Genomic DNA, 11,999 nt, shown 5'->3' on the forward strand with positions numbered 1-11,999 from the left:
TGAGCCAAGTTGCATTCGTTCCATATTCCACATCAAGTTACTTTACTCCTAATGTTCATTAGGTCTACTTGATACTGCAACAGTGTCTGTTTTCTGCGACAAACATTTGCGAATGATTGCTTCTTTTCGGATTAGAACAATCCATGAATTGTGGTTTACACTTGATCTAAGATAATGCATGACTATTGTGGCAAATTTTTTATTTAAATTCTCAGTGAAACGGATTCAATTGTTCCGTAGGCTCATGGAACAACTATATACAAGCGATGCATTTCATTGTTTTCTACAATTGTAGTATAAATCACGATCGTCTTTATTTTTGGTACAATCTTAACAATTTTTTGTAACTCTGCCATTCGATACGCCGCTGACAAACGTTAAACTGGGTTTCCAACACTAAATAATCATACCGTAGGGTGGATATTCGCTGAAAAATGAGTTTCAATTGTTTATGATTAAATCGATTTTATCAAACGAAATTAGCGTTTGCTCTACGGATTCATGGAACGTGTTCTTACCTGCCAGGGTAATTTATACAAAATATGTCCATAAAAATGTTTCCCTTGGTTATTATCAGCGCAGCGAATGGACGATCGACGTTGAACTCGGTAACTTCTCGTGCAGCAGACCGAGTTTTTGAATCTAACGTCGCGAGCACAGTGCTGTCGTAATAAGATATTCCTGAATGAAAATTAAAAAGATTTTTCAGTTCGATTTTTTTATAACCATCGTTGTTTGCCTGCAAATGAAGCAGCTACGAGCAAAAGACTATTGAACTGCGACTGACCACTTGATGCTGCGGCTTCTTCGCCCTCCTCGTCGACTTCGATTACGATCTTCGTAACTGATTCACCAAGATCGAACTGAGCATCTGCATCGAAAATGCCGGAAAAGTTTGATGGCCCACTGAAACTGGAAATCTGTACAAGAAATCGCCAGTTAACAAATGAATCCTCCTCCATTACGTTCCAAATAATAATTAAATAGTCAACAATATAGTTACCCGGTTCAGAAACTCATTGAGTGACAGTTCCGTTTCGATGTTGAATTTTGGAAGAGTTACCGCGACCTCTTTTTCTGTGCTATTTAATAGTCTGCTCAGAGTTATATTTCTGAGGTTGCTTATCATGTAAACCCAGTCGTCACCTTCCACCTCGTCCGGAAGTAATATGAACATGCTCATGGCGTCGTCCTCGCTGTTGCTCTGTAAATGAGGTTGCAACCAAAATCTTTCGAATGGAAAAATGATAGAAATGACTTTAAACTACTTTGAAGGACGTAGAGATCGATAAAAATAATCTTTTAAGCCAATTTTCATAAGTTTGAAAGTGAAAATAGTAGAATTGAACCGCAGAAGTCATCCAATGTGATGGATCTTATTCTTAAACGCCAAAATCTTAGGCATTTGACTATTTTATAACTGTGACTAACCTCGTATGGAAGTTCTACGAAACTCGCGCTGATTTCGTCGATCCGACCGTGCTTAAATCGGCCAGTTGTGTACATGGTCGGTACCATTACTGGATCATCATCGCCGAACGCATGGAAAGGACGTAGTGTAGTGAAAAATTTATCGAATGCCTTCTTCCAAATCCCCTTGAAGCGAATAGTGTTGTTAAGGCTGAAACTCAGGGCCCGACCGGTAGGTTCTGAAACGTCAATAAAAATGTGCAATGGCATAGAAACTTAATAGGAACTCGCATTCGTGAGGAATTTTTTGAATTCACGTTCGATTCGGAACAACACGGAGAGAATTAAACTATAATATTTAAGGTGAAATTCACTGTTAAATTTACCGGATATATTTGACTGCGGGGACAAGTTAACGAAAAATATTTATTCCTGTAACGCACGTTAAATTTTCCATATTTTGTGGAATTTTCAATTTTATTATAGTAAATATTGCAAATTGTGAAATTTACCGTACGTATAGCTGCATTCTCGCATAAACATTCGTACGGAAATTTGTACAGTGCAGCGCCGTACAATTCACCGTGACGTTAATATTTGCTAAATACTCCGGTAAAAGTTTTTACTTTGAACAATGAATATTATTTTTTTCATACGAAAATTCAATTTCTTTTCCATAATACTATCATGAATTGCAACTCGTCACCGCACTGTCCTTACTCGACGGTAATTTTTCAAATTTAATTCTCTCCGTGAATGGTGATAGAAAATATTTTCGAATAAATAAATTAACAATCTTACGTGGCTCGATTAACTCCGTAGGATTTTTCTGCTTGTCCGTTACATCGGTCGTATCGGCATACTCGATTTCTGTATTGAATACTTTCGTACTCAAATCAATGAATTCGGGATTCAATCTGACACCGGTCGGAACCAACATTTTTGTTTCGAGGCGAATATCATATTTCTGCAACATTCGCGATTGATTGAGTCACGTAGCATGTTCGAAAATGAATTTTACCAATTCATAAAAATATATATTTTTTTTTTTAAATCAAGATGTCAGTTACTCACTGCCAAACTTTGCAACATTATTTTATAACCATTTTCGGCCATCCGGGCTTTATGCTTCGGAAGTCGGATTACGTCCAAGAAATTTTTTCTTGTTTCTCCTCGAGCTCCATAAGACAGCAATGACATGGGGATGAAAGCGCTCAGAGAGGAAACGATTCGATTCTTGCCGACATATTCGGTCATGCGCTGTTTGGAACGAAGACAAATCAGTTTCAAATAAAATTGTTAAGTTGAAAGCATTGACACAATTTTATAATTCCTGCCATTGCACCGAAACAACCGCACCAATGCACAGTCAAACCGCGGAAATAATGAATTTTCGAAAATGCGAATATCATTTTTTGCTGCCAAGACTGTCGTCGATAAATTTTGGAGGATTTCAACTCCAACAAATTCGGTTTTCAAATCCTTCAATTCTCATAGAGAGCTAAAGTTGACAATGCACAATCCCAATCGCACTAACGTCGTTTGTAGAACGCATGTGGAGTTGCTCCGTGCCAATGCAACCATTGATTCGTTAATGTGAATTATTTTTGTTGTCGTAATAAAAATATACATCAAAGTAAAAAGACGAAAAATTCCTGGCCAAATTCGAAACAAACTGTTGACTTTGATCCCTCTTGTCATTTGATAGCCATGTTTTCACGGTACTCGCTGGTGCTGGGAGCCCATTTGTGTTTACTGTCACGTACAACGTGACAATACCGATAACTGATACTACAAAAGAAAAATATTCTTCATTTTTTCACACGATAGTCGTTATAAAAAAATATGAAAAACTTGGAATAAATCGTAGATAGAAAAACGAATATGAACGAGCACATTTGTTGTAGGGAACAAAATATTGAATTATCTTATTAGCATTTGGACGAATTCACTTTTCAGCAACTTACACAAGCGCATTTCTTACGTAGCGAAACACTCCGCAATGAAAAACTCAATCATTGGCGTGTGAAAAGTCGACCTTTAATATAACGCTGATCCCCACCATGCAGAGGATTTGTTTTGGTCAAAAAAGAGTGGCGACCATAATCTTTACCGCATGACGATAATCCCTCCCCGACGGAGATAGAGAGTATTGGATAACGATTCAATGGATATTCGTAGAAAATTTTTTTCAGATAGCTTTCGAAATTTCACGTCAAGCAATGATAACACCTTTCATAATGAGTGAGCACAAACCTTCGATACGAGAAAAGCGGTTTGAAAAGCGTCGCATCCATCTCGAAATGTACAATCTTCCATGGGCATCGATTTCTTCGAGGCAAATACATTGTTTGCAACTTATCTTTCGTCATTGCATCGTGAATAATTTTGACACGACACCGGATCCTGGACATGTGTCCCGCTGGTTTTTTAATCTCAAGTCATGTTTTGCTGTGGTTACCAGTATTCAAGGTTATCTTGTCGAAGATATTTTGAACGCGGATCGTTCAAGGTGACAACTTGCATGAGTGCCAAATTCATTTATTGAATTGGATTCATTTCGCTGCAACTTTGGACGCATGCGCCAATTTTTTTCGTTGGACTTCTAAAGTCAACTAATTTCGTTCGAGCTGCTTCAAAAAATATTTTTTCTCGAGTCTAAATTATCGAATAGACTAAACAAAAATCATGAGAAAGGATTGATTAATTTATTCATAAATTCGTTCAACTGCAGCATGACTTTGTTGGTCTAACTAATCACTTTTCTCAGCATCTACAAATTAATTTTTTCCGGCTCAGTAGTATTTTGTTGCTCGTAACGAACTAAATATGTTTGTTGAGAGAAACGAAATTCGTTCCTATATCAACCAATATCTCTTCTCGGTACGCTGTCATAGCTGAAGTAATATTTGTTTTTAATCGTAAATTCGGTGACGCCGAAGGATGATGAGAATCATTTGGCCCAATAACGTTGATATAATTCCGAGAGATGTGACACTCATCGTCGCGATAAGTGGCCCCTCTGATGATAGCATCAGACTCCCCACAGACAAAAAAAAATTGGTTCACAAAACCAAATCGACTACGTTGGACGAAAATTTAGTGAATCCAACTCTCGTTTATTGAATGGCGAATGATAAAGTTTATTCATCAGATATTAAAAATTGGGATCAAGGATTGCATCATTGTTTTAGGTGTAAGATTAGCCCCGGACTATTCATATTGGAAATTCGTCATCGGAGTCACACACTGACCAGGCTGACTCATCGCTGTTGGTATCTTATTGTATCTTTTTACGAGATCAATCAAGTTTCCTTGGAGTAGTCATTTGTTCAAATGTTTATCATTCCTTGGAATCATTAAATTCTCAAAAGATTCAACTGTAAAAGCAGAGAATGAGAGCTCGATCTCGATTTGGATAGAATCGACCACTGAAAGTCAATTATTTATTATTTCATCCAGACATGGATATATTTTATCAGGAGAACCAACACTTTTGCAGATTCGTGGACTGCCGGTGTTACAAGGAAAATATATTCCGTCATACGTGACTTTTGTGCGCATTGCATGTGCTGTATTTTTCCTATTGGATAGAGATTTGACGAAAAATTATCCAAACGGCCTGCTTGCGAATGTTTACTGACTGACCCCCAATAATAATTACAATTTTTGGGTTGGGTGAATATGAAGTAACAACTTGATACTGGAATCAGAGCTCATTTTACGGTGATAAAAGTTGTTTTGTACCCACTTGATATTAATACGAACGTAGCAGTTGACATTTGATAGATAATGGTTCAGATAATTTAATGTCTGCAGCTGTGTTTGCGGCCGTCACACGAGGCTGTACAGAATATACTTATTTTGAACTTCATATTTTCAATATCCACGAATAAAATTCTTGCTGCGTAAAATCATGATGAGAATGTCGATTGAAAAAATATTGGAGCGGAGAAACGTGTTTTTTGTAAATAAAATAATATCACGTCGTCGGACAGTTTATTTGAAAACTCTGCCCACGAATCCTGGAAATTAACCCCTGAATTTTTCTGGGCGAATTGCTTTAAGGAGGAATAGCCATTAAAAAATGGAATGGAAAAGTATCCGTTCGGACATCAATATAAGAAGAAATCAAAATTCAGGTAATAAATCTATCAATGATTAAGCTCATTTAATGAGACTTCCTATTAGTGTGGCTTGTAAAAACAAACATAATTGTACTGTTCACGAGTAAAAAACCACATAAAATTGTCGAAATTGCACGAGACCTTCAGCCATCTTTCGATAATTGTCGTAAAGAGTTTGCCGCATTCAAAGATCGGAATCTCTACGTTTCGAAAGATACATTTGGCATAGGCCCAGAAAAATGTAGAAGCAGGAGTTCTACTTTCGTGCCCCCCTTAATCCTCTTTCGCACAGCTATATTACGACGAGGCCCGCGAGCTTATGTACAGGTGATTTTTTTTCTATACGTGCTTGGCCTACAGTCTACAGTCGATTCGTTGCTCGCCCACTTTCCTCGCTCCTGTGGTCTCTGTTTCTCTCTTCTTTCTTATGAGTGCATGTGCCCGAGCAATCCCAAAGGTTTCCCGTGTGCAAACAGTCTTGGGAACCAAGTGACGAGCTAATAAAAAAGTAAGAGTAACACGAGGCTAAAGTAGAAGGAGAACAAGGAAGAAAAGAATGAGGCGAAGAAGAGACAGTGAACGAAGAAGATATAAAAATGAAAAGGAATTCGCCAGCAGTGACTTTAGGAGGCTTTCTGGTCTCTGAGCTCGTATTTCACCGATTCTCTCTCTCTCTCTCCCACTCTCTTTGCTCGTCCTCTCCTAAAAAATAACTTGGCTGCACTTTCATTCTAGTCTTTCACAAGGTTTCGACGCCTCCGTGTCTAAGAGACAATGCGATAAGAACAACAAAAATGGGAGAGTCCACACGAGAGAGAAAGAGGCAGGAAGAGCCAAAGAAACTCTGGACAGAGACAAAAATGATCGAGAAATAAGGAAAGGGAGAGAGAGGAAGATTTAAAAAAGCGATAGACGAAACAAAAACACAGAGTGACAGAATAAAAAAGTCAAAATGTGGGGAAACAAGAAAAAACAATAACAGAGGAAATGAACGGAGTCGGAGAAAGGAAGTGAGCGAAATAATATCGTACAGGGATTCAGATGAATAGTCGTTCTATTTACGATCCGATAAGAGAAAGAGTTCTTCTACTTTTGGTCGAAGACGAGAGAATCCTTTACACTTTTCACCAGCAGTTGGTAACGATCTCATATAAGGCTTTACTCGATATCGAGATTTCAACATGAGCGTCTGCTTCGGTTTTCTACACATACGTGCTATACCAACAAATACATATACAAACGTATACCGGTTATTCAATACATATTCGATACATCACTGGTCATACACTCAATGTACTTATTGGGCACCTGGGGAAGTATACAACACAAACACTCGCGTCTGAATCACGTTACATAAATATAGGCATACCGTAACCTCCGATGCGGAAGTAAAGATCGATACATACATGTGGATTATGATTCGTGTATCTGGCACTGATAGTGAAATCGTAGGCAGTGAGAAAACCGAGTAAGCGTCGAATAAAATGTGAAACAAAGTCGGGAGGACTCAAAACTTCGTTTCCTCTTTGTTTCCCAATCTCTTCTACCGTCTTCCTCCATCTTTGTTGTTCGTTCCTCCATCTCCTTATCTTTCTCTCTTTCGACTTTGCGAAAGACTTTCTTCCTGATATTTGATGTCAAGGTGGTGAATCCGATTTGATGGTGAATAGGGTACTTTGAATAGAACATTTGCCGATCCATTTTGTAGGGTGAGTATCACAGTGTTATTTGAACTGATTTTCTTAGTACAATTCCATCGTGTTGCTGTCACTTGATATTTGAGAAACAAAGAAAAGCCTGGTAAATCATTTGAAAATTTGATCCCATATACTCGAAAAAGTTTTGAAAAAATGATTGGTTCTAGAAAGTGAGTGGATTTGAAAGTCAGTGCAAGTTCTAGCCAACTTAGGAATAAGATAACGTCCCCGAAGGGTTATTCAGTACCAAAGCTCATCTCGAGTCCTCCCATACGAGCAGATATTATTTTATCATTGCTCGTGGAAATGTTCAACTTATGCAATCAGTGAGCAGTTCCAGGCCATGTAATTTCGAGTATTTCTGCGTATGTAGATAACTGCATATATAATTCATATATTAGTTTCATATAATCAGCATCCATGGAAAATAATTATGCACTCATATTGAAGGAGCCCTACACAAGAAACTTTAAGATACTTCCATGATTCTTCAGTCAACATCATTTTTAAATGAGACAACGAAATTGTGGGCAAAGTGTCAGTTGAATCCTCATCCAAAAGAGTGCCAACCCCTTTCCGTGCCGCAATCGATTAATCGAAATATTGCGATGTTCGATATTCCTGATAATATTTTTTTTGCAAATCTGCTTCAGCTCTTATCAAGATCGTCCGAAAAATGCTCCAACCTCATCGTAGAATGGATACAGAATATTGAACGAAATTCCTGCACTTGTATTGCTCAGGAAAATTTGCGGGTTCACCAGAAACCTCAATCCATCCATCTGAACTTAAATCAAGGAGTGAGCTTGAAAAATTCGTCTCCTCTAAGGACTTGTTTTATGTACGACTGCCTTCACGTATTTGTACATAAATTTACGTGCACGTGTATCTATTTTAGCTCTAAGGATATGCACGAGGACAAGACTTAAGCGTCGAGGATCGTACGTGAACTAATGACGTGGCAGCGGACATTTGTACGCGTCAGGTGCAGGCGAGAGCAGCTAAACTATCGACCGAAACATTAATAATTCACTGAGAAACCCCTTCTCCTTTGCAGTCCCCTCTTCACCTGCATACCTACCCTTAACCGCCATTCCTCATCCGATGGCACAGAGGAGTTCACCTCGTAATAGAGCAGGAAATCCTTGCTTCACTGCTAGCCAACAACGCAAGGAAGAAAAAAAACAAGACGTCATTAAGAAACACCCTTTTCAATCGCTCTTGTCGTCCTCATCGACATTTCATTAATTCCCGTATAATTTACAATGCGATATCGAAACTCCAGAATGTTCGGCAACTTAATTTTTTCGAACCTTTCCAAGAGTTGCAGAATCCACCTAATTCAATTTCTAACATTTCACTTTTAACAGAGTTTTCAAAAATTTAATAAAGTTTTACAGAAAGTGAAATGAGGTTGGGGGCTTTCTCTTCGCTCGGATGAAGATATTTTTCGAGTCACGTGCAGAAGAGGCTCTCGCAAGTCACTGAAAAAATTTGACTCTAAATAAGTTTGTGCCGAGCTCACGAGATTTTGTTTTTACCCAAAAACACAAGGATCGCCCTCTGTCTTTGTTCCATTTCTGTTCTTTTGAAAATTCATATGCTTTTTCTGGAAAATACTGTGAAGATTGAATCGAGGAATGAACCGAGTTTTATTGGATCTGCGAAAATTCACAGTGGAGTTTCAAAGTAGACTTTGATCAACGAGGGATTGTTGATGACTCCACTCAATTTTTTCGATCAAAATCGCCAAGTTTTTTTCCCGCAGTTTCAATTATTTTGCAACTGTTAGAATCGTTCCTGCAATAGAAATCTATCAGAACCAAGGGCTTTTGATCCACGCCACAAATGGCAAGCGTGTTTCACCACGTGTATTGTTAGTAAAGACAACGCTATTGCTCATCCAGGAAGATGATCCTGTTTGTAGTATGGATCGTCTGAAACATCGAGGTAGCGAAATTCTCGATGGGGCGAAATCCTCGCAAAGGGTGTAAGCGAACAATGGGCAAAGGGATGACCTGAGGGGTGAATGGGCTTATAACACATAGCTCAGGATTGTTCTCGAGACGACTCAGGTGAACGATCAACCGATCTTTCGATATCCCATTTCTTTCTCTCTGTCTCTCTTTCTTGCAATTGATTAAATCATAGAAAAATAGAAGAATCTTGTGAGCCATTTTGAAGGAAGAAAATAATCAGTTGAATAAATAACGCATCTCCGAATTGGCTGAAGTCGTTGACGTTTTTTTTTCAAATTACCTAACTTTTGCCTCGCAGCAAGGCTTTGTATTTGAGCAACTCGAATTTTTCCATTCTCCTGAACTTTTTGTAAGCCATGACGTGTAGAAAATTCATACGTTTGTTGGTTTACCAGGATTATGAATGCTATACAATTCGTGTAGTTCCCGTTGGCACAAAAATAACTTCACATACACAGTGTACGTTCGTGTGCCATAATGTGAAAAAGACCTGAGGGAAAATGTGTATTATAGAGAAACTCGATTCAGAGGCAGGGAGTTCGAAAGAATAGATAATTAATGGCAGCTACGAGGTGCGCCAGCTTTATTTTTTGTTCCTGCAGGCTTACATCGGCCATGGTTGCATTACATATGCAATTCTGTTCTCTTATTTTCGTAACATTTACGTTCACGTGCTTTTACATACGCGACAGATATTCTTTTGGTCAAATAAGAAAATAGCTTTTGATCGTTTTTATCTTTTCCAATCTCAAACTACTTCATTATGATTCATTTTGAGAAAAATCTGAAAAATGTTCTGCAAGGGTTTAATGGAGATTCATAAAATAATTAATAAAATTAAGCCCACATGCAGGCAAAATGAACGAACGCGTGGGTATGGAACAAACGCTTCAATTGACGAACTTCTTAAAATAGCGATTTCCACAAAAAATGTCACTCGAGATTTCGAAAAAATCTTCGCATAGCTTAGTTAGATTGAGATAAAAAAAATATTAGAGATATTTTTGAAATGAGTTGAATGATGAAAAATATGAGAATAGAATTGAAAGTTGGAAATCGTGTGCTTCCGCCAAACATATCCATGTGCGATATTTATTTTTCGTTTGTTTATGCTTGTTTATGGAGGATTTTCGTAATCCTGGTGATCGCGATAGGTTGAAAAAACAAAGAAAGCAACGAATAAAGGGAACACGCGAAGAAAATTTTGCAGTACAAAAAGTGGAGTTTTCCAAGCAATCTCGCCTTTCCTCTTTCATCCTTTGCGCGGAGCAGAGAAGGTGGAGGCAGGAAGAGGGTGGCTTTTGTGCTGGATCTGTATGCTTTCACGAAAGCTCCATAGCAAGTTGCGTCTTATGCGAAATTTCTTCGTTTCTTTCGATGAAAAAGAAAACGTCGTCTGCTCGGTCGTTCTCGTCTCGAGTATGAGTACAACGGAGAATTGTCGGATTGCTGTACAAGCCACGAGATATATTCATTGTACGTTCAATTTGTCGACGCTTCTAGCGAGCCTGTGTGGGTGTCGATGTTTGCACAGAGCTGAGAGTACCAAACGTGCAAAATGGAATTCCGAAGAACGGAAATCCTCCACGAGGATCGAGAAGCAGGAGTTAGCAGTCGGAGGAGACGTCGCTTCTGAGGCTTTTCGCAGAACGCGAAAGGCTCGTAAATTGTAAATAATCGCTTGAATACCAGCTTCCCGCTCTCTTCATAACGAGCAAAGAGGAAAGGAAAGCAGAAAAATAGGATCACGAAAATAAAGAATAAGAGAGATGCGCAAAAAACAAGAAACGAAAAAAACCTTAAAAACAAATCTAGAAACAGCGAAAGAGAACAAGTAGCAAAGAGAGAATCTACGAGAAAACCAAGACATAAAAAAAAACAAGAAACAATAAAATTTTAAAAAAAGTCAATAAAAAGAGGATGAAACAGTGAATAAATTAGAAGATCAGACGTTATTGAGGAAATTAAGTAAAGAAAGCGATAAGAAAAATAGAAATAGAGAATGCGGATGAAAAAGGAGACGAAAGAACAATGAACAAGAGTTTCAGTCTCCATGAAAATATAATAAAAGATACATTCGAAGTGCCAGATTAAGGGAGTAGAATGAGAAGAAACAGTAATAGAAAAGCCAAATCATGAAATTACAGGGACTTTCAAAGACATCAGACACAATGTATTATTTATGGAGTTTTGAGCTCGTCCTGACTTTAGCGAGTGTGCAATGCAACAGCTATTTATCAACTATTGTTTGAAAGCATTAGCACCCAAGACTAGCAGAATAGAAAATAGACGGATAGAAAGAGAATGGAAGACCAGAGAAGCCTCCAAGCAGCAGCCGGAAGATATGATTTCTCTCTATTCTCTATAAGCCCTCCTGTCTGACACGTCCTCTGACTTTGACTTCCTTTCTTTTCTTCCCTACAATCTAAACGCGTACATAATTTCCTGTACACTGAGACTCCGGTTCAAGGCACAGCTGTAGAAACTGGATGAAATCGAGGTACCGATATCAAGCGAATTCCGTGAATATTATCGAGCAACAAAATAGTGCAAAAATTTTGAATTTTTAAGATTATGGAGAATTTTTTCATAATTTTTTATATACTTTATCCGTAAGATAATCCAAAGAAGTTGGCTTCAATAAAAAGACTGAAAGTGTTTTGAATTTTAAGCCAAAATCAATAAATTGCAATATCGACGTTGCTGGTAACATCGGTAAATTTTGTTTGAAAACGAAAAACATTCGGGTCTTTCACTCGATCGGTTTACACCGAGGAACCGGCGCT

General features: G+C 38.2%; 1 protein-coding gene across 1 annotated transcript; it reads right to left on the reverse strand.

The window, feature by feature from the left end:
- Window positions 1–270: 270 nt before the first annotated feature.
- LOC122407417 (antitrypsin-like) lies at window positions 271–3,421 on the reverse strand. Its single transcript, XM_043413603.1, has 9 exons — window positions 3,378–3,421; window positions 3,041–3,201; window positions 2,485–2,670; window positions 2,212–2,377; window positions 1,432–1,649; window positions 1,004–1,204; window positions 788–920; window positions 519–681; window positions 271–427 (listed from the first exon to the last, which is right to left on the reverse strand). Exons 1-9 carry the CDS (start codon window positions 3,385–3,387, stop codon window positions 397–399), a joined length of 1,269 nt encoding a protein of 422 aa, XP_043269538.1. The 5' UTR covers window positions 3,388–3,421; the 3' UTR covers window positions 271–396.
- Between the last annotated feature and the right edge of the window lie 8,578 nt (window positions 3,422–11,999).

This window comes from Venturia canescens, chromosome 1 (genome assembly GCF_019457755.1).
Source record: "Venturia canescens isolate UGA chromosome 1, ASM1945775v1, whole genome shotgun sequence".
Lineage (NCBI taxonomy): Eukaryota > Metazoa > Arthropoda > Insecta > Hymenoptera > Ichneumonidae > Venturia > Venturia canescens.

Coding starts and splice junctions, on each gene's coding strand:
- LOC122407417 (XM_043413603.1), bottom strand. Junction 1,650..2,211: donor TACGGAGTTAATCGAGCCAC/GTAAGATTGTTA, acceptor TTGACGTTTCAG/AACCTACCGGTCGGGCCCTG. Junction 428..518: donor TGTATAAATTACCCTGGCAG/GTAAGAACACGT, acceptor CTCATTTTTCAG/CGAATATCCACCCTACGGTA.